Raw genomic sequence first — 26782 nt, forward strand, 5'->3', positions numbered from 1 at the left:
TGGAAAATCTTAATATTGGAGAAGATCTCTGCAGTCGTCAACTCTCGCGACATTTAGCGCGAGCCAAACAGCGTGAGAGATTTTTACGCGCTAACCTGAAGCTAGGTTTCAGCCTAGCTAGCAAGATAACATCAATTTCCAGCAGCAAATGCCGAATAAACTCGTCACAAACAAAACGACGGTGAAGTGAAGACGGTACGTGGAGGCTTATGAGGACCACGTTGTGTGTTTTTTTTAAATATATGCATAGACGACCAAGGCTATTGAACTTGTTTTCGGCATGTTTGCGTCTTTTTAGCATACTTCAAATGAGACGACATTTGAGTACACTTGCACAATGCGTACGACGTTCAAAAACAAGAGCTGCGTTCGAAAGTCTGCTTCTAACCTTCCCATCATTCATAATGTCCACGACTCGCTGTCATTCAGTGCATGTTTAATCCCCAAAGTAGGACTAAATTGTTCAGGAATATTGGGACGTTCCTGAAATAATCCGAGGTCGGAAGAGTAGGCACAAATTGGACTCAAGTAGCCTACAATTACTTTACTAGCTGGATAGAGTACCGTAATATGACTCAACTAAATGTAAAAAGTTCACTAAGTAATGACTTGAGTAAAAGATAACTTTTAAATGAAACGACGACTCAAGCGCTGAGTAACTGGGTAAGTGCCCTAAAATGTTATTGGATTTTTTTTTTTTTTTTTTTAAATCATGGGCAAAACTCTCCCCGGCATAATGCTTATCTGTTAAATTGACTCCAAGGACAATGGTGTGTGTGTCACATGAAATAAAACAGGAATTGATACGTAGAATTTTCTTCTAGAGACTCCCAACAATGGACTGTGACGAGGACACCACCATGTTTTCCACCCTGAAGTCCTTCAACTCCTTCATCAGCCGCTCCGGGCGTTCGCCCCAGTTGTCGGGACCCTCGGCGGTGCACACGACCAACCTGCAGAACCAGTACAAGCGCAGCATGGATGTATGCAGTGACACGCCACCACTCTGTACTGCAGATGTATGGATTTGCATTCATGATATGTATCTTCCCACATAGTTCTTGGAAGCGGCCGAGAAGGTCCAGTCGCGCAGTCGCTACCTGGAGTTGGATCAGGAGAAGAAGCAGATGGAGCTGAGTCACAAACGCATTCGCGTGGAGCTGGAGAAAAGCGCCAGTGACACAGCGTGCAACTTGAAGGTAGCGTTCCTTCACGTCGATCTCTACTTGCTTGAAATATTGCAGTCAGCAGTGACCGCTGTCGTGATGGGAAAAAAGTATTATCAGCAGTAAAACATATTAATAAACGCATTTTAAAATACATTTAAAAACTAATTGACTAGACTCCCAATGTATTTTTTTGGGGGGGGGGGGTCATTTAAAATAGTTGAACAGTCAGCAGATTGACAAACAAAAACAAACAAATGCGCCCTCTGCTGGCCATGTTATGAAATGCCTTTTTTTCATCACCACAAGCTGACCTTGTTGGTGCAAACGTCATTGCTGATCCTTTCTTATTCTGTCCGCTGTAGCAATTGGAGGAAAAGAACAATGAAATGGCGTCACGGCTCAAGAAGTCAGAGGAGCGCGAGACGGAGGCCGTCAAGAAGCTAGCCCAGCAAGTGGAGGCCAACCGAGAGCTCGGCAAGAACCTGGAGGGCCTCGGCAAGAAGCTGGATGAGCGAGACGCCCAACTCAACACCGCTGACCAGGTACACACGGGCGAGCAACATGCACATGATATAAAAACATGCAAGAAATGTATGGAGCAGCCTCACAAAACGTTTGGTGCATCCCTGTGCCTGTCGTCAGACCGTCATCGGCCTGAAGGACGAGATCCGTGAGCTGAAACAGAAGCTCCAGAACCAGGACTCTGTCATTTTCACAAAGAATTTGGAGAAGCAGGCGCTGCAGGAGCAGCTGGATTTACAGCGCAGGTATTGCCACACAAAATGGACGTGACAAGCTGGCGCCTTCGCCTGATTGGTCCTTTTTGATCAGGAACTACCAGGAGATGTCTGAGCTGTGCCAGAGACTCCAAGCGGCGCAGTCGACCTGCTCTGACCATGTCATCAAGATCAAGGTAGACGCACCTAAGGCAGTAAAGCGACCGCCCGCCATTTTGTGTGTTTGATGTTTTTTTTTTTTTTCTGCCCCAGGAGTTAGAAAGGCGTCTCGCTCTCCAGGAGGAAGACTTCGCCATCGTGAAGAGCATCAAGTCGGAGGCCAGCAGGGTGCCCGACCTGGAGAAGGAGCTCAAGCGCTTCAGAGAGGAGAACATTTTCCTCAGGTCAAGCATCCATTGCTGTCAAGGATAGACGCAGGCACTGGCTAACTTTCACAGATACTTCAGTAGATAGCGAGGACAACGTAGAAAATAATACCCGCACGTCATTTGGTTTCTAAACGCGTTGCGTTGTGAATGCAGAGAGAGGAGAGAGAACTGCAGCCTTCTGAAAGAGGAGGCGGAGGGCCTGAAGAGGAAGCTGGAGCGCGTGGCCAAGACCAAAGAAGATTTAGTCAACATGGAACTGGAGAAGGAGGTAACGAAAAATAAATCAGTCACTTTAAGAAGGATGAGATTATTTTTTTATGCTTGCGTTTGTTTGGTTGTTTATCACACAGAGGTTGACAGAGAAGGTCAGAGCATGGGAGAATCTCGGCCAATCAACTGGACTCAACATCAGGTCAGTGTGTGGGGAGTGGTTTCCATCAAGGAACCAGTGTAATGTAACAATAGGCCTCTAGGTGGAGCTGTGGTCATTCTCCAAAACAACCCTTTCAAGGACGGCTTACCTTTCTAATTGTATGCCTGTTGGTGTATTGCAATGTGTGTGTGTTAAATACCTGCCTGGTGTTTGTCTCAACGCTTCCCAGTCCAAACAAGTAATGAGGGAATGATTGCAATGTTTCCTTTTCAGCAGCCGAGCAGATTTGACAGATTATAAAACACTCCGAGCCGCCCTTGACACGTACACGCACGCGCGTCTCTGTGATTAAGTGTGACAGTGATGCAAACAGAATGCTAAATGGAAGGTAACCTCGGGTGAGCTGCGTAACTCACTCCACTTGCGATGAAGCAACAACACGTTTAACTTTGAATGGACTCGCATCGGTTACGTCGCGCGCGAGGACAACGTGTCACGCCGACGTACGAGGTTTCACCCGTCACCTTTTCGCAACGGATCAGGCGGAGCCCGGCTCGCCCCGGTCGGATTGAGCCTCCCCGCGGGAGCGCTCCGATGATCTCTTTTCGTGTCGGCGGCTGGCTTCGCCTCCGTGCTGCGGATTAAAGCAAAAAATAAACACATACCGCCAGCAAAGGGCCGCCCCGCCGCATGACTGAGGCTCAACACGAAAGGTTAATGCGGCAAATAAATATTTAGAAAGGGCCCCGGGCGACGGCGGCAGCGGCAGCGAATGATGCCTCTTCTTCAAATGGGCTTGTCCCGACAGTGCTGCTGAGCTTTACAAACAAGTAATTAGCTGTCTTGCTAGGGCGGATTGATTGACTTTGACTGCACATTTTATATGATTAATATATTTTTTTAAACGTTTGGAAAGTTTCATAATGCTCTTTTCTGCCCACAAACTGGTTTTGATGCTTATGTTTTGGTTGCCTAGCATGCGTGTGCGTATCCACCAAGGGCAAACTTTGATAGAAATCCATCTCCTGCACACGCTTGAGTTTTGTCACCAGGATTCATGCATTATTCACACACAAATTTGCCTTCACGTTGAGAAAAAAATAGCCCTGAAATCCAAATTTATTTCTTTATTTTTTTTTAAAATTCCCTTTCCGTCTTTTGTTGAAGTAGCTTTTTTGCGCGAGTCTGCAAAGAGGGGGAAGTAATGCAGAGGTAATAAATTGTGCATTTTCCTGCGTTTCCGAGGCCGGCGTGTTGTTTTGAGGCCGAGCGCCGATCCCCGCCGCTCCGGGCTGTGCGCAATCGCTGTAGTTATTCCATCCTATGATTCACGGCGCCTCATATTTTAGTCATGAGATTACTTTGGTCCCCAACGCAAAGAAGCCAAGCGGCATAAATCCAGCCCCTCCTCGCCCAAACTTCAAACTCAACAGCTTTGTCATTTGTCGTCGACCCTGGCGGAATTGACGTGATCTGAAGAGGAGGCTAGCGTTCAAGTCAAGCCAAGCCAAGCAGGAGCACCATTGATTTGTTTTACAACTGGAGATGGTCCACATGTCATTTGCTCATGATTTTTCCGATTCTTATCGCGTCAACCTATTGATTTGATTTGAAGGCCGAGCCGCCGAGGTTTTTATGCTTTGACGACCGTTGGCCTATTGATTTTTTTTTTCGACCAACCTATCTCACTCCAGATCGTAACCATGTTCTTACTGAGCTTAAAAAAAAAAAAAAAAACACGCTTGCACGACGCCGTGCCACCTTCCAACGCTAATGCTAACGATGCTACGCTGGTTGCGCTTTCATCCTCGCTTTACCAATGTGACCTTCTGCATCATGGCGTGTGTGTGTGTGTTTTGCCGGCGGTGTAGGCGGGGTTTAACTCCGCCGGCCTCCCAGCGGGACAACACGGCGAACGTTTTGGCATTGATCCGACCGTTATTTGTTACAGGAAACCCGAGGATCTGTCCAGGGAGGTGATTCAGATCCAGCAGAGGGAAATTGCCCTGAAAGAACAGAACTACACACTCAGCAGCCGGTAACCTCCGCAGTTCCTCTCAACCCGCACACACGCATCCAGCGGCGCGTATCTCGGGCAACTCTATAATTGTCACCAAGTTAATTAAAGTGCTCCCACGTTCTGATAGCGCGGCTAAGAGTAAATTGTGTGCGGGAACAGACGAGAAGGAGAAAGTCGTCGTAATTAACGGCGCCCTCCCTAGGCCGAGGTGAAAGTCTGCGGGGAGGGTCGCGTGCGCACGCTTCCTCCGAAAGCTTTCATTAGCTAACAAGCATCTCCGCCGCTCGACGTATGGGCTTCATTACGGAATATTACAAACAGAAGAATGAGCAGAGGGAGGGGAGCCCCCCCCCATCCCCCAGTATAATTAGCGTCCTATTGATCAGGCCTGGCCGGCAGCAGTGCCGCATTTCATCTCTGAGAGGATTTGACGCGCCACTTGTTCTCGGGCGTTATCATTGATCCCCAAAGCTTTTTTTTCCCTTTTTTTTGGGAAGATGCCAGAGTGCAATCGGAGGCGAGATAAGTTGCTTTGTCTCGTCGCGCCACTGAACTCGCCAAAGTGCAAGCAAGATTCAAAAAGTTGGCCCACGAAGGAAACATATTGCTCCAAAGTTTAGCCAATTTCACAGACTCCGCCCCCCCCCCCCCCTAACGTTACTCCTCCCCTTTTCAGCGTACGGTGCATGGAGCGCTCGCTGTCCGAGCTGCAGGCAGAGCTGTTGCAGCAGCGCGGCAAAACGCTGGAGGAGCAGAAGAAGCGCGAGACGCACGACGTGTTCCTGCGCCGGCTGCAGAAGAGGCTGACACTACTCACCAAGGTATTTACAAGTATTAACGAGAATCTCACACCTCAATAAAGACCAACGGAAAACTGCAGTGGCCACATAGGTATTTTCAAAACCTGATTTTGGTATCATGGCAATACTGCTGGAGAGACTTTAAATAGAAATAAACAAATAGAACAAATAAATACATAATCCCTGGCGCCAGTTTGACAAATTGACACAAAATGGAGTGGTCGTATTCTGTCATATCAGAAAGCATAAAAAAAAAAGTCACAGAAGCATAAACGAACCCCACTCGGACGGGAAAGTCAATTTGCACTTCTTCCCCAAGTCTGACGGAAGAAGCCCCGGCGTGCCGGCGACCCTCGTGAGGGAACGCGCCTCGGTTAATGGATACTTTGATACGCTCTGGAAAATCGTTCCGGCCCACCGCAAAAAAAAAAGTTGTTGAGGCCGTGACCAAAGGCAGAATGTGGGCACGCCAAAGAGGACTCGGAAGACGAGGAGGAGGAGGAGGAGAGCGTGAGTCATTGCCGTCCACTGACTTTTCAACTTTTACAGTGCCAATAAAAAGTCAATGCACCCCTCTTCACTTTTTGGCCGTCATTCCAAAAGGCGCAAATGCAAAACAACAAAACATCATTGCCACAAGGAAGTATTAGTACAAGTATTATTATTCTTTTTAAGTGGTTTGCAATTGATTAATTCAGCACACATGATTTGATTTAATTTTCAGTTCACCTCTCGAAAATATTTTTTAATGATTCGATTATAGGTCGGAACAAGTCTGATTTCAGACAAATGCAACAAGGTTAGGCCCAAGTTTGTCCGCCATCTTTTTTGCCAGCCATTGTTGACCTGCGGGCATCCATGAAAATGCTAATGAGGCTTTTATCGCCGCGTCCTCCCCGTTGCCTTTTGTTGATTCTATTTTGTTTCAAATGAAGAACTTTTCAGTCTTTATCGGACAGATTTTTGATTTAGATGAAACGTGTCTTAATGGACGGTAAATAGCCAGCGGGGCTCAGCTGTCGGAACCCGACCTCTAAACGTCCTTTTTTCGTCTCGCTTTTTTCTCTTCTTTTTTTCATCTCCCTCTTTTTTTTTTTGCAACACGACCTTAACACCTTGTAATTAGAATTCGCTGGTGGGCCTCATCAGTGTCTGATTATAGTAATCATTTTTTGTTTTTTGACACCATGAGGCCGCCGGCTGGTCTCTCCGGAGCCATTTCAGAGCCATTAGGCATTGATTTTGATGTTCGCGAGGTTTGCTTTGAGGACACGCTCGGCATTAAACCGACTTTTCCACACCAACCGGTGGAATGAGTGCGACTTCCTGCGTTTTTACAATGCGGTCAAAGCTAAATAAAAATGATAACGGTCCAAAATGTTTGTCGAAACAAAGACCTGTAATGTGAATGTATGCATTTATCTACATCTGCTTAAAAAAAAAAAAAAATCCCATCTTATATATGTCAGTTTTATGATATGTCAGATTTTTATTTTTTGCACACAGTGACAGCGACGAGCTATTTGGAGATGTGGCGTCGCAGTGAGTGACACTTGCGAAAGCGCAGACTTTTTCTTTGCCCGCTTCTCTCTGCACTTTGTTTTCTCCGCATCCGCTCGTCGAGACTTAAGTGTGCGGCGACTGCGCCGTATGAAAAGAGAGCGAGAGGAAGCTTTTTCATCTTGTAAAATTGAGTGACCGCTCCCTCATCGGCGCAGACGTGCCTCTGGCAAATTGGCTACAATCGCAATGATCAAGTCTAAATCACCAGCGTGTAGGATTTCGACCGAGCTCATCATATGTAAATCTTTTCATTTGCAACAACAAGCACAGCCTCGTATGTGCGACGTGACATGCGGGCGTCATCACGTCATGTGCAAGGCGCCTTCATCCTCTCCCGTTTGGAGTCACGGTGACAAGTGAGCCTGACACCTCTCGTCAGCTGCCAGTTCCTCATTTGAAGGGGAAAGGAAAAAAAAAAAGCCTTTGCCTGTCTGCCAGGCGCCAACTGCCGAGAAATGGCAGGCCAATCAGGGAAATAGCAAATAACAAGACACACTTCATTTTCTTTCACAAATGTTAGCTGTCAGAAATATCCAAGTCGCGACCTTCTCTGCGAGGAGATTTCTGGGGAGATTAATAAGCGTGTGTGTGTGTTGCAGGAACGCGACGGCATGCGCTCCATCCTGGAGTCGTACGACAGCGAGCTGGCGCCCGCCGAACATTCGCCGCAGCTCGGCAAGCGTCTGAAGGAGGCGGAGGAATTGCTGCAAAAGACGCAGAACCTCAACACGGAGATGGAGGTGTGACATCACGTTTCCACAGGGCCGGCCGGGATCTCATCTAACGTGGTTTTTGTCTTCTCAGGCGCAGCTGGCCGAAGCACAGGACGAGAGCGCCACTCTCAAATTGCAACTTCAGACCGTGAGTCGGAAATCCACGCAGTTTCCCGTTCAAAGGCGTTTAAAAGCCCGACGTGTTTGGTAAACAAGCCGGAATAGCGACGCTGTCACGCTGCTCGCTTTCTTTTGACCTCACCGCTTGATTGATGTTTGCCGCGTGGAAAACGTGGCCTATATTCAAGCGCTGACTAAAAATATCAACAGCGCAGCAAAAAAAAAATTCTCATCTCAATTTAATTGAAATATGAAACTCGTGGAACGGCGAAACGGAGTTCGGCGCACATGCTCGTCTTCAACTTTGACCGGCTCGCTCGCTCCTACTTTTTAATGGCCCCTCCGTTGCCGGGGAGACGTCAACGCGGCGGCGAGTCGCTGTCGACGCGTGAAATCCACCTGTCTGCCAGAGCAGTAATTACTTCTCTGTCTCGGCGAAGATTAGCGGCACACGCTGTCAGCGAAAGGAGGCAAATAAAAACGGGGGATAATTGTCAGAGCAGAGATGTGGACAAAGTCTCGGGGCGCACCTCGGATGGAGATTCATGAAGGAAAAAAAAAACTTCCCCCCCTTCTTTTCCAGATGCAGTTTGAGCTGGATTCTCTGAAGAAGCTGCAGGCCTCGACAGACGACGGCTCCTCGGTGAGCAAAGAGGAGGTCACCATGCTCAGGTAGCTCGCCATCCAGCGGTCAGTGAGGGCGGAGTCATTCCCCTAAAAGTCCCTTTTGTCTCTTCTAAAGGCAGAAAATTGAAGCTCTGGAGGCGGAGCGCCAGCGTTTGGAGGAGCAGAGGGAAACGCTGGAGATGAGACTGGAGAGACACAACCTCCAGGCAAGAAGAACCTTTTTCTCTGAATTGCTTCATGGCTACATCAACGTAGAAAATCGCAGCGGCCGACAATCGGCACTTTCCATGAGCTTCAGGCCCCACTTAACTAAGCTCCCTCCTCGTTTGCAATTGTCCTCATGCGAGGCCTTTCATCACCGCGGCCGTCGGGTCCTCCGCGTCCCCCGCCGAGGCGGCCCGGCGCGGCGATAATGAAACATGCGAGAGGCAGCGTTTGGGCTTCAATTTTCGCCGGCGTGTCAGGAATCTGTGTGTTCTCGGGCATGACCAACACGTTTAAGGCAATTACCGTGAAAATGGGCAAAGGTTTTTCGCCGGTTGGCTCCTCGGAGATGCACCCCCACTTCAATTCTCCTCGCTCACTGGGTGGGAGGGGGAGAGGAAGGCAGGAACGAATGCACGCGAGCGGCCAAATGTTGACATTCACCCGAGCGTCTCTGCCGCGTTTGATTTTCGGTTCACTGAAGAAACACAAGATGTCAATTTTTTTTATACCTGCAAAGACATAAACGAGGTTCACTGCCGACGAGATTGCCGTCAATGTTTACAAGAATACGCGTTCGGTTCACTGAAGACGAAAGCGTTGATATTTTCCGCGCCATAAACGTTTGGGTCGTTAAAGATGGAAACCTTCTGCTGCTGCGCGCTCCACCAAACCTGACAACACGCTCGGACTAGATTGACAAAAAGAGACTCTTAAGGTTAATTGAAAAGGCCAAATATATATTTTTGAAATCCTTCATGTTCAGGACTCGTGTTTGTGATATTAGCTTCATCTCATCTCAGTCCTTGTTCGGCTAAATTGTCTTCAATCTTTCCAACATCAGACTTATCGTGTCTGATGTTTTTCCAAACTTGTCCGGCCTTCCTACTAGCGCCTTTCTCGACAAGGCATAGCGGAATGAAAACAAGCTTTTCCTCTTTCACACCTCTTCGCCTCCCTCCCTCCCTCCCTCCCTCCCTCCTAATTCCACTTTCCAGATGCAATATGACGGAACATTTCCCCGCTTTGTCTTTCATGTTGTTTTCCGTCAAGCCTCCGAGCCAGGAGCAAATTGTTGCCCTTGCAAGGGATTGCGTCAAGCCAGCCAGCCGCCGCGCCCAGATGAGACGAGATGGCCCGATGAAGCCGAAGTTCACGCCTCCGTTTGTTTACATCCATTTGGCTTTAACGTAATGCCGCCTAAAACAGCTCGGCTCATGCTAGCTTGAAAAGTGGACAACATTTTTTCCGTCTCGGCTCAAAGGCTTCATTAAATCCATCTCAGGATTGTTGTAACCTATTTTTTTTTTGTAAACAGTACAGATACCTTGAAATAAGTCCCAGGTATCGATACTTGGTATCGGTACTCGCGCATCCGGCGCTACATTCTGCGCTCATGTTTTCTGTCGCCAACTAAATGATCGTTTACGGCGCGTCACTTGATCTCAGTTTGCCTCGCAGCGGCTGCGTGCAACCGGAGCTAATTTGATTCTCGTGTTGCGCGGCGGTGGTTAAGATTCATTTGCTTGTTTGTTGTTTTGGCTTGAGGAAAAAAAAAAAAAAGCAAACGGCTTGCTTTCCGCTTCCCTTTCATTGTTGAGTTAAAGCATCGTATTTATCTTTATTTGGACCCGACCTCTGTGTCCAATCAGTATAGTGTTATTCAAATAACGGCAGGAGTTGCAATGAAGTGATTTGTCACCATCTGCGGCGTCCCTCAGGGCGACTACGACTCCCTCAAGACCCGCGTGGTTAACTTCAAGATGAACCCCACCGCCGTGGCCAAGCAGCAGCGGCAGCAGGAGTTCGAGGCCCTGCAGGAGGAAGTGGAGCGCCTCCGCGATGTGGTGCGCAAAGGGCAGGAGAGCGGCCTCGTGGATGCCGCCCTGCAGGAGGCCAAACTTAACCTGCCGCCGCCCAAGGAGGTCAGGGGTGAGTAGCATGTAATAGAAAGAAAGTATTTCCAACATGCCCGCAACATTCTATATAGAAGGCTTTGTACTTGGCTTGTCGGTGCTGCTGTTTTGGTTAGCAACTTAGCCCCTGACCCAGTTTGACCGATTTGAGTGGACAGAAAGGTGCCCAAAATAAAGTACAGTTTAGTCTAAGGCAGCCATTTTGGCCCAAATCCGCCCCAATCAGAAGCAGCTGTTAATCTTCCGCATGTTTTTTTTTTCCCCACCTCAGATTTGCTGAAGCAAATCGAGGTGTCGGAGCTGAAGAACCAGCGTCTGAAGGAGGTGTTCAAGCAGAAGATCCAGGAGTTCCGCACCGTCTGCTACATCCTGACCGGCTACCAGCTGGACATCCCCATTGAGAACCAGTACCGGCTCACCTCCGTCTACGCCGAGCACATGGAGGACTGCTTAGTCTTCAAAAAGGTGGGACAGAGAACGCTTTGACCTTGCGCCATGCCAGCCAATTTATGCACCATTAGGCCACCTTATTGCTTTGTGCCCCACTCAGCCGTGCAGCGACAACGACACTACGGCAACACTCTGTTCCTTCTTTCTGTGCGTGTGAGCGTGTTGCCGGGCAGAGACTGACGGCAGGGGCGGCGTCACGGGTCCGACCGGTATCAATCGATACCCGCTCCGCGCACACGTGTGCGCGCCGAGTCCTTTTGCCTTTGAGCGAACGCCGCCGCCTTAATTACGTCGAATCCACCGGGTCGGCGCGACCCCGGCAATGTTTTTTAAAAATAGCATGAACTAAAACAAACAATTGGGCCGGACACACCTTTTTTTCTTAAGTACTCTCCTTCGCTAGGTGCTGCTGTTTTAGTTCGTAACAGCGTTTGAATTGGCGTTGAATTTAATCTCGGCCCTTGAACGACCGTGTCTTTGAGATCATCACTAATGAAGAGCGCGCACGTCTGCGCCCAATCCACCTGCCACCAGAGATAATTCACTGTCCATTTTTATTAAGCTCGCTCGCACACACGGAATCATAAAGCCAACATAAGTGTGCAGTGTCACATTCTTACGCTTGCACGCTCCTCGCACCGTGTTCGTGTCTTCTCCCTCAGCCCCTCCCCTCTCTGTCCGACCACATGCATACAGATGTGCAGACGCACACATGCAAAACACACTCCGCTATCCTGTTTAGTATTCAGGCTGCCTTCTGCAGTCCGTGAGAGCACACACACTTGGTGGCCCATGGCTCCGCCGAGGTGCGTTCCGCTAATGCGGTACAACATTGACACGTACGCAATGACCAACATGTGAATTCACAAAGAGCAAAAAAAATCCCTGAATAGTACCAAAACATAATTAGTTTGATTAAGACGGTAAGCCCCAAAACACACGTTTGATCCGAAACCACTTTGAATATTGTTCCAAAAAACATCCGCCCACCCTGAATGGCGGAAACCTTTGGACTAATTGCGTTGACAAATAACAGATGAAGTGCACCAATGTCCCAAATAGGATTCAAGCGTTATTCAAGTGAGCCACGGGGGCTGCGGGATAATCCCGCTAATATGGCCGTCAAGACAACGCCACCCAAATCCCCGCCGTGGTGTAAGCTGTTTAACCTGCTCCCGCCGCTGCACACACGCTGTTTATTCCCCCAATTATGGAAAATAATTCCCACAGGATACAATGGAAATGCTAATTAAGATCCAAAGTCAAACTGCCGCCGTGGGCGCTTCAGGCAAACGTCGCCTAATAAACAATCGGATGTACACGTGAGTTTTTTTTTCATCTAACGTTTTGCCGCTAATAGCGCGGACAATCTTTGATGCTGCTTCTCATTTTTTTTTTTTAATGTTGGAAACTCAAGCTCTATTACACCGCTCCGACATCTCAATCGGTTTAAATCACGTCGGCATCTCGCCCAAGCGAGAAGTTGCCACGGGTCATTTGCCCGCTTGGACCTGGGCCCAGTTCACCTTTGGTTGGCATCCAATTTTTGCCATTTGTTTTTCTCCTCTGCCAAAGTCTTCACCCGGCAACGTGTCAGTGGATAAATGTGTCGATGGAGTGCTCGGTTTAGTGTTAATTTGTGGAGGTAAAAAAAAAAAAAAGGAGCCGCTGTGTGTCATCTTAGTATTTTTAGCGCGTCCCCCCCAGGTGAGACGTCTGATTAGCATCCGTGATGAGGTATTTATGAGCTTCTGCTAATCAGGAAGATAAACCACATGTAGCTGTGCCAGCTACTGATTTCCTTCTTGCAAGTTTCAAAGTGACGGCGTGACTTTACACAAATGTTAATTTTACCCAAATCAAAAATGTCATAACATGCACAAAAGAGTTCAACTGTTTTAAACATTTTAGATATTTTTTTTTATTTGGGTGCTGGAACGGATTCATGACAATTGTGTTCATTTCAACGGGGTAAGATGATTTGACGCGCACGTCTCGGAACGAATGCAAGGTGTGTCGTCGGCCGTTTTAATGCGCTCCTGCGCAAAGCGCCACTTAATCACTCCCGAGTGGTCGATCAAACGCAGGCCGCTCATAACGTGCACTTTATTAAGTGCCTCGGCTTCCTCGCCAATCCGTACGTGCGCGGGAACCTGCAATCGGATGCTTTTTTGTTTTTTGCATTTGCTTCTCGCCTCTAAATTGGTGAGTGTTTGTTTTCATGTTTCCATCTCCTCCCTGTATTACGGAGCCACGGGACAAGGTAGAATGAAGGAAATGAAGAGAGTGAAAGTTTTTTTTCTCCCCCATCTTGACTTTTGTTGCTGCCGCGTAATGTTTTTTTCTTTGTTTCTTGCTTTCTTTCTTTCTATTATTATTTAATGAGCAAATCAATAGAAGCACGCCGAGCCCCGAGTTTGTGCCGTCTCTTGTTATTGCTTCTTTTTAGACTTGTTTTTCTACCCGCCACTTTTACCGAGTTAGGGCAGAGAATAAAACATGACGTACTGCAGCGTGCAGGTTTGATCTCCAGCTGTTGATTCCCATTTTGCAAGGTGGCACTTTATCATGCTCAACCGGTCTGAGGCGGCCATTTTAAAATGCACATCAATGTGCCTGAGCGTGCCGCTAAAAACATTAGTTTCTGAACCAAAAGCAGAGAAAACGACTACGTTTTTACTCAAACGCTGTGCTGCCCTCCAATCCAAAAGGAGGCAATGCCGCCACTCATTTGGTAGATTGCACACCAGAATTTTACCGATGAGCTAATTCAACACCCTTTTCCAGACCTACCTGCTGAAAAACGTACTGGTCGACTATGGCGACGGTGAGGGCTTGGAATAGAGTCGAGTTGACAAATCAATGCCTCCGTGGCAGTTAGTGTAGAAGGTAAATTATTGACACAAGGCCCGTTTAGACACATCAAAATGGGGGACGTGTGTGTGTTGTATCCAAATATCAGCGCAGCTGTGCAAAAAGGTCATTATCAACACGCAGCAGCAGCAGCAGCGTAATGACAACATTTGGTTTGTTTAATCATAAAACATCAATAAGAAATGCCTCCAAAGCGCTGATGGGAATACACGTTATTTTTTAAATGATTTCTTTTTAGCTGTGCTACAAAACCTTCCGAGGGAAATGTCCTTGTTGACTCTGATGCCGCCTGACAGGAAGTTGTTAGGCCCCTCCCCCCCTAGTGTTTGTCCACAGCATATCCACGGTCACCATGGCAACACAACCTGTCCACCGGGAGCTTAACGACGAAATGGCCGTCGTTCCACAAAGTTTGAATTACCCGCAGCCTTTTTTGCCGCGCTTTATTTGCCATTTAACAAGCCGTAAAGGTTGACGTCCTCGCCTTTGACGGCCGCTAATGAAAAGCATTCACGGGCGCCGGCTAATTAGCGGCCCTTCTTCTTTTTGGCGCCGCCGTACGTCAAAACGTCCCGTAAACGTCCAATTTGCTCCATTCGCTAATTGAATGCGGGGATTTTTTTTTGCCCTCAAATAAAAGTCCAAATATTTAAAAGGCCTCTAATAAATACACACCAATATTTTGAGAACAGATTTTTTTTGTCATGGGGTATGAATGACTTCTTAAGACTTAATCAAAGCTTTGATTTGTAATTCAAGGCCGAGACTTTGAGTCAAGATTGCGTATCGGATCTGGCCGTATTGATCACAAGGCAGCCAATTAAAAGAAGACTTGCAGGTACAAAAAAAAAAAAAAAACAAGAGCCCTTGGCTTGCTAATTGGACCTTTATGGAGGAAATACTGAGCTCGATATGTCTAATTAGTGCCAAAAGCGGATAAACGCGGTCAAGCGGTTCAAGGCTTCGTCGAGATACGTTGACACGGCTCCAGCGACTTTCCGCTGAAACTCTTCGCAAATGTTCTTAATTAGGAGCAATAAGGCACCAGAATCGGATTTTGTTTTCTTTTTTTTTTTTTTTCCTCCCTATTCATCGTCTGAAGATCAAAGTCCTCAGCTTGGCGATGCGTGACCCACGTTCCGCTCGGAGCGCTCCAGTTGAAATGCTCGCCATGATGACAGCAGCGGAGACGTTGACGATTTGGTGATTGCGATATGAATATGGAAAGGCGAGGTGCTGATTCCAACATTGTGCAAAATGGCTCTTCCTGAATGCCAAAATCTGCATTTAAATTGAGACAAGGTCGTCTGCGTTTTGCATGCATACATCCAATTAAAGCCGTGGGGGGGGGCCGAGCGCCATTAGCATTCAGGCGGCAGATGGCGCATCGCTTGGATGAGGTCACTAATAAGCCCCGCCCCGCCTTGCACCTCAAGGCAGGCAGTATTGATTTCCTTTAATTGGATAGACAAATGAAGAAGAGCGGCGGAATGGCGTGGCGGCGCTTTTTGTTTTCAAATGAAAACACTTGCCGGAAAAGTTGTCCAAGGTAACGCCAACTTGGCACCTTTGACCCCGAGCTAGCACCTGGGCATAATTCCCGGCAAGCACGAAAGGGGCTCTTAACATCCGTGAAATCTTTTGTGTGATGCCGTTTCACCCCAATCCTGTGGGGGGGCAGTATGATAGTCAACAGCAAATTGCTAGCTTATCATTTGGCTCGAGACGCGAGACGCAACATTCAGTCCCGATGACCCTTGACCTTAATGGGCCCCACGTTGTCATTTTGCGCGCAAATGTAACATGCTAGTGGACGTCTGCTGAGGGGGGGGGGGCAACAGCGGTCTCCGTGGCAACCGGTTCCAGACGTGCCGCTGGGCTCCCCGGGCGAGCGCCATGTCTCCTTCCCTCTTGCCTTCCTTCCTTGACGAGATCTTTTAATTACTCCATCCTTGGTTTCCCTCATCGCTTTCTTCTCCACTCCGTCGCCCCAAGCTGCTCCGTCTAATTAATCCGCGCAGATTTAGACGCCATCTTGACGATTCTCCCGGGAGACGCTCACCGCCTGACCGAGTGATCCCGCTTTACTTCTTTCAGATACTTTAGAGTTTTTTTTTCATCTTGCACACATGTAACATGTTTTTTTTTTTTTTTGTTTCAGGGTCTGTCGGGAAGCATCGAGCTGATGGAGACGGCGTACACGCGGACGCTGGGCGAACTGGTGGCGCTGCACCTGCACCAGCAGAACAGCATCCCCGTCTTCACGTCCACCCTGACCATCGACCTGTTTGCACGGCAGACTGTCATCACCTGACCGCGTCCGACGCCGCCTTTGGTAGACTCTTTTAGTTTCTGACTTTGAAAGCTTTCCTGTAAGATAAAAGTTGAGCAGACGTTGGTGGTCTCTTTTCAGGTAAGACGTTGCAAAAATATTGGAATGACGATATTGAGTTAAAACATTTGAGGCTTTTTTGTGAAATGTCAAATCTGTAGATTATTTTTACTTTCTTTTTTATTTTCCCCTCTACTTTCATTTTTTTAGTACTTTTCCATAAATTTGTCTTTTTGTGGCAGTCTTGATCTTTTTTGCCTGAATTTTAGAAATTGTCCATGTGCTGTTTTTGTCATGTTCAAAACTCTAATTTCAGGGTTAGGGTTTCAAACTAGGGTTATGGATTCAAATTAGGGTTAAGGTAGAGTTTAAATTTGGGGTTAAGCTTTCAAAGTATGGTAGTAGTAAATAAATGATCATGTATAGTAAGGCTATTTAAAAAAAAAAAAAAAAAAGAAATGACCTAGTAGAGTAACTGTTTCTAAAAAAAAGTTTCTGTCAGCTGAGGGCAGAAAGAAGCCAGGTCTTGATTGAGGTGTGCAGCCTCCTTATCTTTCTGTGATCAGGTCATCAGCTCGCTTAGAAATAATTAACGTGCTAGCTGTTGAATATTCAGCAGCTGCCACAAAGCTGCTCAGCTTTCTCAGCTGCTTGCATTGCACAGACACACACACACACATGCCCTCAGCGAGTCCCGTTTAAAACAACATCATCCTTCCCAGCCATTAAATGGTGAGATGCAATTCCACTCCATGTTTAATGCATCCCGACACTTTAGGTGCTGCTTTTCTTCTTTCTTCCTTCCCGCAGAGGAGAGTTGAAGGCCCGCGGGATGACCCATCACTTCTTCTTCTCCTACCTGTCGAAACTTTCCTTTGTGGATGTGAGCGTGTCCCCCTCATCTTCGGGATAAAAGATAGCAGAACCTTACCGGACGATACGAATGATTGCAGGCAGGCGAGTGAGTAAAGTAACGTAGATCTTTATTGTGCTCTTTTGAATCGTTTAACAAGAAAAAAATGCAAGCGTCCGACAGACTTGCGTCTCTTTGCCGAGGAATTCACAGCGTGTCCGACGTCAAAACGGGATCTGGCCAGTCCCGCTTTCGAGGCATTCCCGTTTTTTTTTCGCCGACGACCTCTGAGAGAAATGAGTCCAACCGAAAGGCGGCTGCAATGGCAACGTTGGCGCTGCGGTTATAAAACGGCAGTCAGAGAGGAAAGCCAGTCCAGTTTGGAAAACAAAAGATGACAAGAAACACAAGAGAAGAGATTCTTTTTTTTTTTTTTTAAGGCTGCTGTTGAGTTGAAGCCACAATCCGGCTGCCACCGCCTTCGACTGTGGTTTGTGACCCCTGCCCACCCCACACAAAAAAACAAAACAAATACAATTTGCCTTTCTTGTCAACGTGTTCTCAGGAGAATTTAGTACAGGTTGGCACAAAGAGTTAAGCAGGCCACAATGGTAGACTGAAATTCTCAACCAAAAGTCACTCCATTGCCTTGAGGCTCAGTGTAGACAAAGAAATATGAAAAAAAGAAAAACAATGCTATTTCTGGAAGTGGCAGAATCAGACAAAAACTTAGCTAACCAATCAGAGAAGCTACTGCACCGAGCCCTAGCCTGACAAAAACCCAAAGCCCAACCTGAATCCCATCTAAACCTGCCCAAATAACAAAAACCTGAACACAACTGGAGCCTAAAAAGAATCTTCAGAAAAAGAACACAAACACTAAGCCCAAGCCGAGCAATCAAAAACAATCCTGACAACAAAGCTAAGCTAGTGGGTTAGGTCTAAACTAGCTAACAAGAACTTTGACCCTAACCCTGAACAAGAAGCCCAACAATGTTGCTGACCTAAGCAAAACCCTGATTTTAGCAAGCCCAACCCGAGCAAGAACAATCCTGACAACAAAGCTAGCTAACAAGAACCCTAAGCAGCCCTAAGCCTAAACAATGTTGCTGATTCTAGCAAGAAACCTTAACGCCAACGATAAGACCCTTATGCTAGCAAGAACCCCGAGAGCAACCTAAACATTAGCAAGTTCCCTGACAGCCCAAACAAACGCCTCTGCCCAACACTACAATGTGAACTTTCTTCTTATTATTTTTTTCTACATTTTGACTTCCTAATATGCAAAATGAATCACTTTGTATTTCTCTATTTTATTTGTCCTTCCAATTGACAACGACCACATTCTCGTGAGAACACGCTCATTTCGTCTTGCGGCCGTTTTTGCACAAACATCTTTTCCCTTGACTTTATCGCTATTGACAACAACTTTTCAACTTGTTCCAAATAAAAGAAAGAGGGAAAAACCTTTTTCTTTAAACGTTGATGATCATAAATGCTCAATCAAGTCTGCCAGGGCAAATGGAGCCCTTTCGTTCTTGAACAACTCCTTCCATTCAGCTGTTGGCAAAGAATACATTCAACTGCGTTTGCTTCTGTGTGTGTCTGTGTGTGTTCAATGTGTGTGTGTTGGGGGGCTTTGAGGGTTTGTCAATTCCTTTAGCACAGTACTTTGGTCTTAAGGATGATTGGCTGCTTGAAAATGTGACGCCTTCTTGTGCAATTTCACATTTGGCAAATGTCAATGTTAAGCGTGCGTGTGTGTCTGTGTGTGTCTATGTGTGTAGAATTGTTATGATTTGTCAAGTTTGGCACAACGGCACCACAGTGGAACCAAATGTTTAAAGTAGACAAGAAAAGCAAGGACGAAATACAATTTAGACAACAGGACGCCGCTGTTGCTATGAGACACAGTGGAGCTACGGCATTTTTTTTTTTTTTTTCCCCGGAGAGTTCCAAGCTCTTTTTCCCTTTCAAAAGTTTTTTTTTGAATTTTTGAACAGTGCAGTTTTTTCCCCACTTTTTTTTGTATTTTGTGGGAATTAAAGACATTCATTTGAAGTTTTTCTTTTTTTTTTTTTTAATCAAAAAACTTGAGCTAACTAGCTAACTCGGTGTTGGGAGAAAAGTCTGAAACATTTCAAAAAACATCTGTTGCAAATATAGAGTAAATGTTCGAGAACCGTTTTGTATCCCCCGTCAAAGTCCTCCAGGTAGGAAGGGGGCGCTCTTCCATCCCATTCTATCACATCCCTTTGCCACATTCAAACAATTGACGATTATGATCATAGGAACAGTAAGAAGATAAGAACAATCCATATCAATAATAATAATAATAATCATAGTAACATATTTTTTTTCAAATCTTTAAATTCTGTATAGAAAACCGCTTGGCAAGTCAGAAGGAACATTTGGCACGTTATACGCTGCTCACTTTGGCCCCTTTCTCGCCACATATTCCTGATGGCGCAGGTTTGAGGTGCTGAAAAGCCAACTCAGCAGTCGGAAGAGAGGAAAACCAGGGACTCAAACTGGGCGCCGTAATGTGGCCGTGGCAAATGACGAATCCACTTGATAGTGCCGGCCGGTAGTTGGTACTAGAAGTAGTACCTGTTTTTTGTTCCCTGTGGAAACGCATCAATAGAAAGTCGAGAGTGGCTTGCAGGGGAAAGGGGACACTAACGTTGCCTGGCAACCCATTCTCAAATTGTGTCCAGTCCTTTAAAATGTCTCTCAGAAAACGGTCCTTGTTGGTTTCCTAGACACAACATCCTAAAAAAAAAAAAGCGGGATAGGCTGCCATGTTAAGCTTTTCTCCTTCCTCTGTGAAAACATACAAACAGCTACATAAGTTTCAGCTATGAGTTCCATTAGATTAGAAATGAAAAAGAATCTAAGTTATGATTTATTTTTTTTTCCTACTCCTTGTTTTCAATAATTCTTGGGTTCCTGGTTATGCGGCGTTTCTATTTACAGGTCTTCCACAGTGTCGTGCCAGCTCAGCTCAGGCCTTCTGCTGGGCCGAAACCCCCTTCCAGTAGTCCAAAATATCGTGCAGATCCTCGTCCTTGGCAAACTGGACTTTTCGGCGCAGCGCGTGGCCGGCCGCCACATAGCCTTCGTCCTCCATGGACGCCTGCCGGTGCCTCTTGCGGTGCAGCTTGAAGCGCTCCCACAGGCCCAACGTGGGGGTGCACAGAAGCCCTTCCTCTTCTTCCTCCTCCTCATCCTCTTCTGGGCTGGAGCAGTAACTGAGGTTGTGGTACTGGGGGGACAGGGCGTAATGCGGGGCCAGCTGGGAGTACGCCAGCTCTCTCTGCTTGGCCTGTCGGCCGAGGGTGAGCGGGTCCAGGACCGAGGGCTTGCGTCCACCGGGATGGTAGTGGAGTTCCTGCAAAATCTGCGGGTGGCGCTGCAGTTCCTGGGAGCCCGGGTACGAGTGGCGGTGCTCGTGGTACTGCCGGATCCTCTGGGCCTCGGCGCGCAGGATGGCCGCCGCCGGGTTGACCGGGCGGACCGGTTCCTCCACGGTGCGGTCGCTGGGCGAGCTCCTCTCAATGTAGCGAGTCTCTGAAGCGTGATAGGCCCCCTCTGAGTGGAAGGAACGGGGACTCCTGGTTGAGCCAGGGGACGAGGAGGTGCTGGGCCTCTTAGACGTGCTGGGGGCTTCCATGCTGTGGTGCCGCTGCAAGGAATGGTGGTAGCCTCGGCCCCCTCGCCCCCCCTTGTAGACAGGGGAGAGAAACTCGCCCCCTCGGTCTCCCGGCTGCTCAGAGAGGAGCACCAGTTGCGGCTCGGCGGTGGATACGGACCCCCCGCCCGCTGAGGTAGGGGACTTGATGCCCTGCTGGAAGGAAGTAGACTCGGACTTGAGGGCGTCGATGCAGTTGTTGATGATTTGGTTGACCTTGTCCACTTCCTTGGCGATGGTGGAGATCTCGGCCACGGAACCCTGAGGGTTGGCTTGGGGTGACATCTCCCGCTCCCTCTCCACAGCGGACCCTCTCACCTCCATGTAGTTGAGCTTGGCGGGCTTGTGCACAGGTGTCTCCAGCACCTCCTGCAACTGGTAGGGATCGATCTCGGTGCCTTGAGGCAGGTAGGGCATCCTTGACAGACCATCGCCGCCAGGGGGTAGCTTCTGAGAAACCGGGCCGCCGCCGTCGCCACCCTCAATATCACCTTCGTCACCATACTTGAGCTCTATCAGGGTCCTCTGGATCCGGTTCATCTTGCGTTCCTTCTCTTCTGTGATCCTCTTCCGTCTCAGACAGTGGACCACCAGGCCCAGAAAGAGCAGCATTCCAAACAGGCAGCCCAGGATGGTCATGATGTAGTGGGTGGCCGACGACTGATTGGCGACCCGTTCCGTTCTGGCTCCGCGACCGGTGGAGATGGTCAGACAGGTGTGGTTAAAACGTAGGGAGTTGCGTATGGAGGCCACGCAGTAGGTATAGTCCGTGTTTGCTTTCAGGTTGGTAAGTTCGATGTCCTGCCTCTGGTACTTCAGGTTCTGGATGTCAGTAAAGAAGCTGTTGTTGTACAGCATCAGGATGTACATCTTCCGGTAAGGGTGCGGGATCTCCACCGTGATGACCGCCGTGGAGTGCAGCACCTGCTTCAGCGTCATGACAGGGTTGATCTCGGTGAAGATGGTGTGGTAGATGACCTCGTCGGGGGGCGTTCCCGACGCGCAGTCGTCCAGTCCGCACGGGGAAAAGTCCGGCGGCAGCGTGGTGGCGTCCAGCAGACCGTTGATGTAGAAGGTGGTGGAATTGCTGCCGTCCTCGGTGCACACCAGGCCCAGCACGTGCAGCGCGTTGCGTTGGGCCGGCGCCCGGGGGTTGGGACTAAGCAAGTTGTAGCCGGAGAAGCCGTGAGGGGCGTCGCAGACCATGCGTTCGCTGGTCCGGTTGGGGAAGGCGGCGAGCCAGCGCAGGAACGGCAGAAGCTCGCAGGAGCAGTTGAAGGGGTTGGTGTACAGCTCGCAGGTGGTCAGCTTGGAGAGTCCTGAGAACAAGCTACCGTCCAGCGCCTGGATCCTGCCGAAGACACAATAGATATCATGTACCTTATCTTGGACTGATCTGACGGGGCTCAGGAAGGTACCTGTTCATGGATAGGTCGATGTTCTCGATGTTGGGGCACTCCCAGAAGGTGTTGGGCGTGACCGTTTCGATGAGGTTGGCCTGCAAGTAAAGGTACTGCAGCTTGCCCAGGCCTCGCAGCATTCCCTCCGTCAGGTTCCTCAGTTTGTTGAAACCCATCTGGAGAACCTTGGGGGGAGGTAGAGAAAATGGTGTGTGACTTTAAGAAGGTGCCAGTGGCATCGTTCATCATCAGTCGAAGCTCACCTGCAGGTTGAACTGCGCCGAGAAGGCTCCGTCCTCCACGTAGCTGATGTCGTTCTTGGTGAGGTTCAGATAGGTGAGGTTGCCGAAGCGGCTGAGCGAAGAGTAGTGCACAGAGCGGATCTTGTTCTCGTTCAGCCTCAGATCCACGATAGTGCTGCGGTCGAGGCAAACAAAGGTCAGGCAAAGTTCCCGACCCCTGACCCGTGACGGGTGTTACCTGTTGATGTGAGCCGGGATGGCCTCGTAGGGCGGCTGGTTCATGCTGCAGATGGCCAACCACACAAAGCCCTTCTCGCCCTCGATGAGCCAGCAGTCGGCCGTCGCCGCTGGCAACCGCACGACGGACAGCAGGACGACCCAGCCCAGGAAGAAACTGACGGAGGGCGAGATCCCCCCGCTGGCGGTTCGTTTCGGCCGCTGGGCCTGATGTAACGTCGTCACGGTATCCATTGGAAAAAGTCACCCGACAATGTGTGGTAGCGGGAATCAAGAGACGAGAAAGGAACACGAAACTTCCAGGTTGTTAATGGGGAGATGAAAAGCGGTCAATCCTTATGTCCTCAGCGGCCGTCTGCCCCTCGGATTGGATGAGTACTTCCTCTCGCGCTCCCTCATCCTTGAATTTCCGCCCCTGACTGGACCCTTGGAGGAGAAGAGAACAAAGTGATAAGAACTTCTTAACAATTGGCAAAACCTTCTTCATTCATTATTGTCCACTGCCTGCGCCACAACTTAGACTTGCTTTTTGCTTCTCTAAGGTCTGGTCATGTAAGAGAAATAAAACCATAATAATAGTAAAAATAAAATTAAAAAAATTATAATTAAAAATAATAATATTAATAATAATAAAATCCACAGCCTGCATTATCCGTGGCCTCTTTAGAACGCATACATCATCTATATTTAAAATCTTAAATCTTGACGCTGATGGTAGCTTTTCTTGGGCACCTTCCTGGGCGGGAAACAGCACGCGATAAAGGATGTATTTATTAGCCATTTAGCTACGCCGTGTTGACGGCACATAAAGGAGAATAAGGGCAATCCCATCATAATGACGCACGATTAACTTTAATGCATTAGTGCGCGCGCACAAGTACCTGCCGGTCGTTGCTAGCATCGCAAGCTAGTTTGCGATGATGAAGAAAAGTGAAAAACAAAACATAATAGCCGGATGACAAAGGCTTCCAGAAGATTCAATTTAATTCAAAGGTAAACGTCTTTGTAAACACCAGAGGCGACTTGAGTGTTTTCGTAAACATCAAAAGCAATTTTGTGGCAAACAAAAAAAGCATACAAAAACACTCCTCTCGATTAAATCCAACGCAAGCTAAAGAGACTTCTTCCTTTGAGAAACATTTTATTTGCAGATGTCAACAAATTGAAAATATTTTTATCAACATAAAAAAAAATGTAGTCTTCAATCAGGCCAAGTTAACTGTCTTCACGATGAAGCCAAAGTGCACCAAATTCAGTCTTCGTTAGTCCCCCGTTTTCATGTCTCATCTCGCCCTTATTTCTTATCCTTTAATAATTCGTTTTAAAAACATAAGATCAAATAAATCAAACGCTCCCAGCAGTAGGGGCGGCGGCGATGATGGCGGCTCGAGCCCATCGCGGGCGCCAGTGACACACGCCCCCTTTTCATCAGAGGCTCCCGAGGCGCCGTCAACTTGCGCCGGCAAAGACATTTATGGAAATTGCAAACACTCGACGACTTTCATGTGATAATGATGTGCTGCCGGCGCACCGCGAGAAGAAAAAAAACAAACGCTGACCTCAAGGCCACGTTTTGTCGCTCGCTTCACTTGTCAACGACTTAAACATTGCTCACTCTGAAATGTGTTTTGACGGGAAACGTTTTGACGTCATCCTCATCAGCTAAAAAATCCAACTTAGGGATATTTATCACATCTTAGACATGTTGCAATATGAAACTTGCAAAAGCGGCGCCTCGTAACGCTACAAAAATCCAGTCTGCTCCTCCGAGCACTCAGGCCGTGCGCCAAAGAAGCTTTTTTACCACACCCGATGGGATTTCACACACTCAAGTACACACACATTAGCGTGATGTGTGTGTAGCGCACGGACACGCAGAGTATCGGACACACGCTAATGTGGCAGATGAGCGAGTGAAAGTGATGCGGCGGCGGCGGCGGCATCGCATGCAGACAAACAAACCAGATCACTGCCGCTGACATGAAAGGATTTGGCACATTCTTATTTCGTACACATGCAAAGACAACACACACACACACAAACACACATACGTAGCAACATGATGACCCTGTCTGCCAAGTCCCCAAAACCTATAAGAACAGGACACACACATATACACACATACACATACTCGCATTTGCCTACATGCAGGCACCCAAAGATTTTTTTTAAAAGTAACCTTTAAGTGTGTGACAGGTAAATGTTTTTATCTTGTGTTGTTTTCAGTGGTGCTTATGTGTTTTTTGTTTGTGTGTTCAGACTTTAAACGGATCAAAAATCAATAACATTCTTGCACAAACAGACAATAGCAAGCACTTTTTAAAAGGAAAAAAGAAATGTTTGGAGAAAAAAATCAATAGGGCTCAAAACAGCCCCAAATAAGTCCAAGTTGCCGTTTGACAGTTAAACTCCATGACCTTCATTTTTCTTTTAGATGTGACCTCGAACGCTCCACCTTCAAGTGTGAATGTCGAGCAAGCAAACTGACTGACACAAAGCCAAGCAATGGCTCGGCTGCCGCTGACGCACACGCCGACAACTGCCGCAAGCGACCAATTGCCGGAGATGCCGACCGTCTTGTGTCAAACGTGCTTGGGAACAAAGTCCGCTTCATCAACAACTTGATGGAAGGACATTGATTTCGAACAAATCCATCAAAGCCACACAGCCCTTTCAGCCAGGTGTGTGTGTGTGAGTGCGTGACGCTCGTGCGTGTGGATCACGCTCGGAGACGTCGTGATGGATGGAAAGGTTCATCGTTCCTGACAGATGCTACGTGCTACGCTAAATCATCACTCAGGCGCCTGTTTGCGTGTGTGCGTGTGTGTGAATCGTCAGAGGAGAAATAGCAAAATGATAGTAATTGATGGCTTTTTGATTCAGGGAAGTGAGACTCGGCGTTAATCGGACCGCAACTGGTGGTTCGATTTGTTCAAATAGAATGCGACGAGCTCGCGCCTGCCAAATAGTGAGCCTGCTGCCATCGGCCTTTGCTAGTCGTGCTGTGCCACTTTGCTACTTTCCAAATAGTCATTCTGAACGAATCATTTCTGTTCGTGGGCACGTTTGCTAGTTTGCGGATGGTCGATCTCTCAATTAGCTGGTCATGAAGTTACAAAGGCAGCGAGATTGTCCAGGTGCACAAAACAAACGCACCTTTGATGCCTTCTTGACTCTGACATTTTCCAGGAGATTTACAAGTCAGTTGGAAGTAGATTTCATCTATGATGCATTTGTTGAGTCGGAGCTCGGGCACCGGGGGGGATCAAGCACGATTTCAAGTGCATCTGTGTGTGTGTCCTTGAGTGTGTCTTGCATCCTTTTACATGTCAACAAGTCAGATGCTAAGTGCTAATCTCTTTGGGAGGCCTCTCACTGCTGCCCAGAACCGTCGGTCCACTTTCAATCCGAAACCAAACCATTAGTTTGTGTCTTTGTTTGCTGGATTCTCAACCCGTTGTTTGAAGGGCTCACTGAGCAAACACACACACACACATATGCACACACTGGCAGCGAGCTCCATCTGTTGAGCCGGGTCTGTCTGGTTCTTGGCACTTAGACCGCATATGAAACTTTATGATTCATTTTGTTTGTCCTCTGTGTGTGTGTCTGTGAGTGTGTAACCTCTGCTAACAGCAAGCTGTTATATTCGCCAAGCACAAATTGCACAGTTTATGATTCCATTTTTTTTTTTCCTGGGATAGATAGATGGGGGGGGGGGGGGGGGGGTACTATTGCACGCATGCCTGTCAAAAAAGCCGTTCAACTCAGCATCTCTCATGCTCGTCTCAAGGGTGAGAAGAAACACACGTTGCACACTCAGAGTGGCCCACTAGCAGCCCTTTCTAGCTCAACATACAAATTGAATCAGTGGTCCTGACAGGGCGAGGGGACGAGGAGGACGAATAAAAATCACCTCATTATTCACACCCGCACGCACACACACACACACACTGGACAACAGAGTAGTCATTTGATGCTCGCAGTCGGGAGGGCGGGGAGTCACTTTTGCTCCCAAAATGGTGCTTGTGTGATGAGGATGATGATGATACAGATCAAATCCAGAAAAAAAGTTCGAATAAGTGTGACAGCT

The 26782-nt window shown here is 47.9% G+C and overlaps 2 protein-coding genes across 5 annotated transcripts in view; one reads left to right on the forward strand and one right to left on the reverse strand.

Annotated features, from left to right (window-relative positions):
• Positions 1-36: 36 nt before the first annotated feature.
• mad1l1 (mitotic arrest deficient 1 like 1) lies at positions 37-26362 on the forward strand. 3 transcript variants are annotated; one of them, XM_068650664.1, is made up of 19 exons: positions 37-195; positions 825-983; positions 1059-1199; positions 1532-1711; positions 1812-1936; positions 2001-2082; positions 2159-2289; positions 2428-2542; positions 2625-2686; positions 4599-4685; positions 5344-5488; positions 7630-7770; positions 7835-7891; positions 8447-8535; positions 8606-8696; positions 10416-10626; positions 10882-11075; positions 16096-16269; positions 25124-26362. In XM_068650664.1, exons 2-18 carry the CDS (start codon positions 837-839, stop codon positions 16246-16248), a joined length of 2151 nt encoding a protein of 716 aa, XP_068506765.1. In that variant the 5' UTR covers positions 37-195; positions 825-836; the 3' UTR covers positions 16249-16269; positions 25124-26362. The 3 variants fall into 3 exon arrangements, with proteins under 3 accessions (XP_068506765.1, XP_068506764.1, XP_049576870.1); XM_068650663.1 differs by lacking the exon at positions 25124-26362 and adding an exon at positions 17077-18603; XM_049720913.2 differs by lacking the exon at positions 25124-26362 and having other exon boundaries at positions 16096-16656.
• The window catches only part of LOC125969151 (protein ELFN1), a 33078-nt gene continuing 23524 nt past the window's right edge, over positions 17229-26782 (reverse strand). For both annotated transcript variants that reach the window (XM_049720911.2, XM_049720909.2), the window contains 4 exons: positions 22691-23115; positions 22474-22627; positions 22229-22395; positions 17229-22161 (listed from right to left, as the gene is read on the reverse strand). In XM_049720911.2, the coding sequence (XP_049576868.1) occupies positions 20124-22161; positions 22229-22395; positions 22474-22627; positions 22691-22923 (2592 nt within the window). In that variant the 5' untranslated portion in view covers positions 22924-23115 and the 3' untranslated portion in view covers positions 17229-20123. The remainder of the gene's footprint in view (positions 22162-22228; positions 22396-22473; positions 22628-22690; positions 23116-26782) is intronic.

The sequence above is a fragment of the Syngnathus scovelli genome, chromosome 5 (assembly GCF_024217435.2).
Source record: "Syngnathus scovelli strain Florida chromosome 5, RoL_Ssco_1.2, whole genome shotgun sequence".
NCBI classification, from domain to species: domain Eukaryota; kingdom Metazoa; phylum Chordata; class Actinopteri; order Syngnathiformes; family Syngnathidae; genus Syngnathus; species Syngnathus scovelli.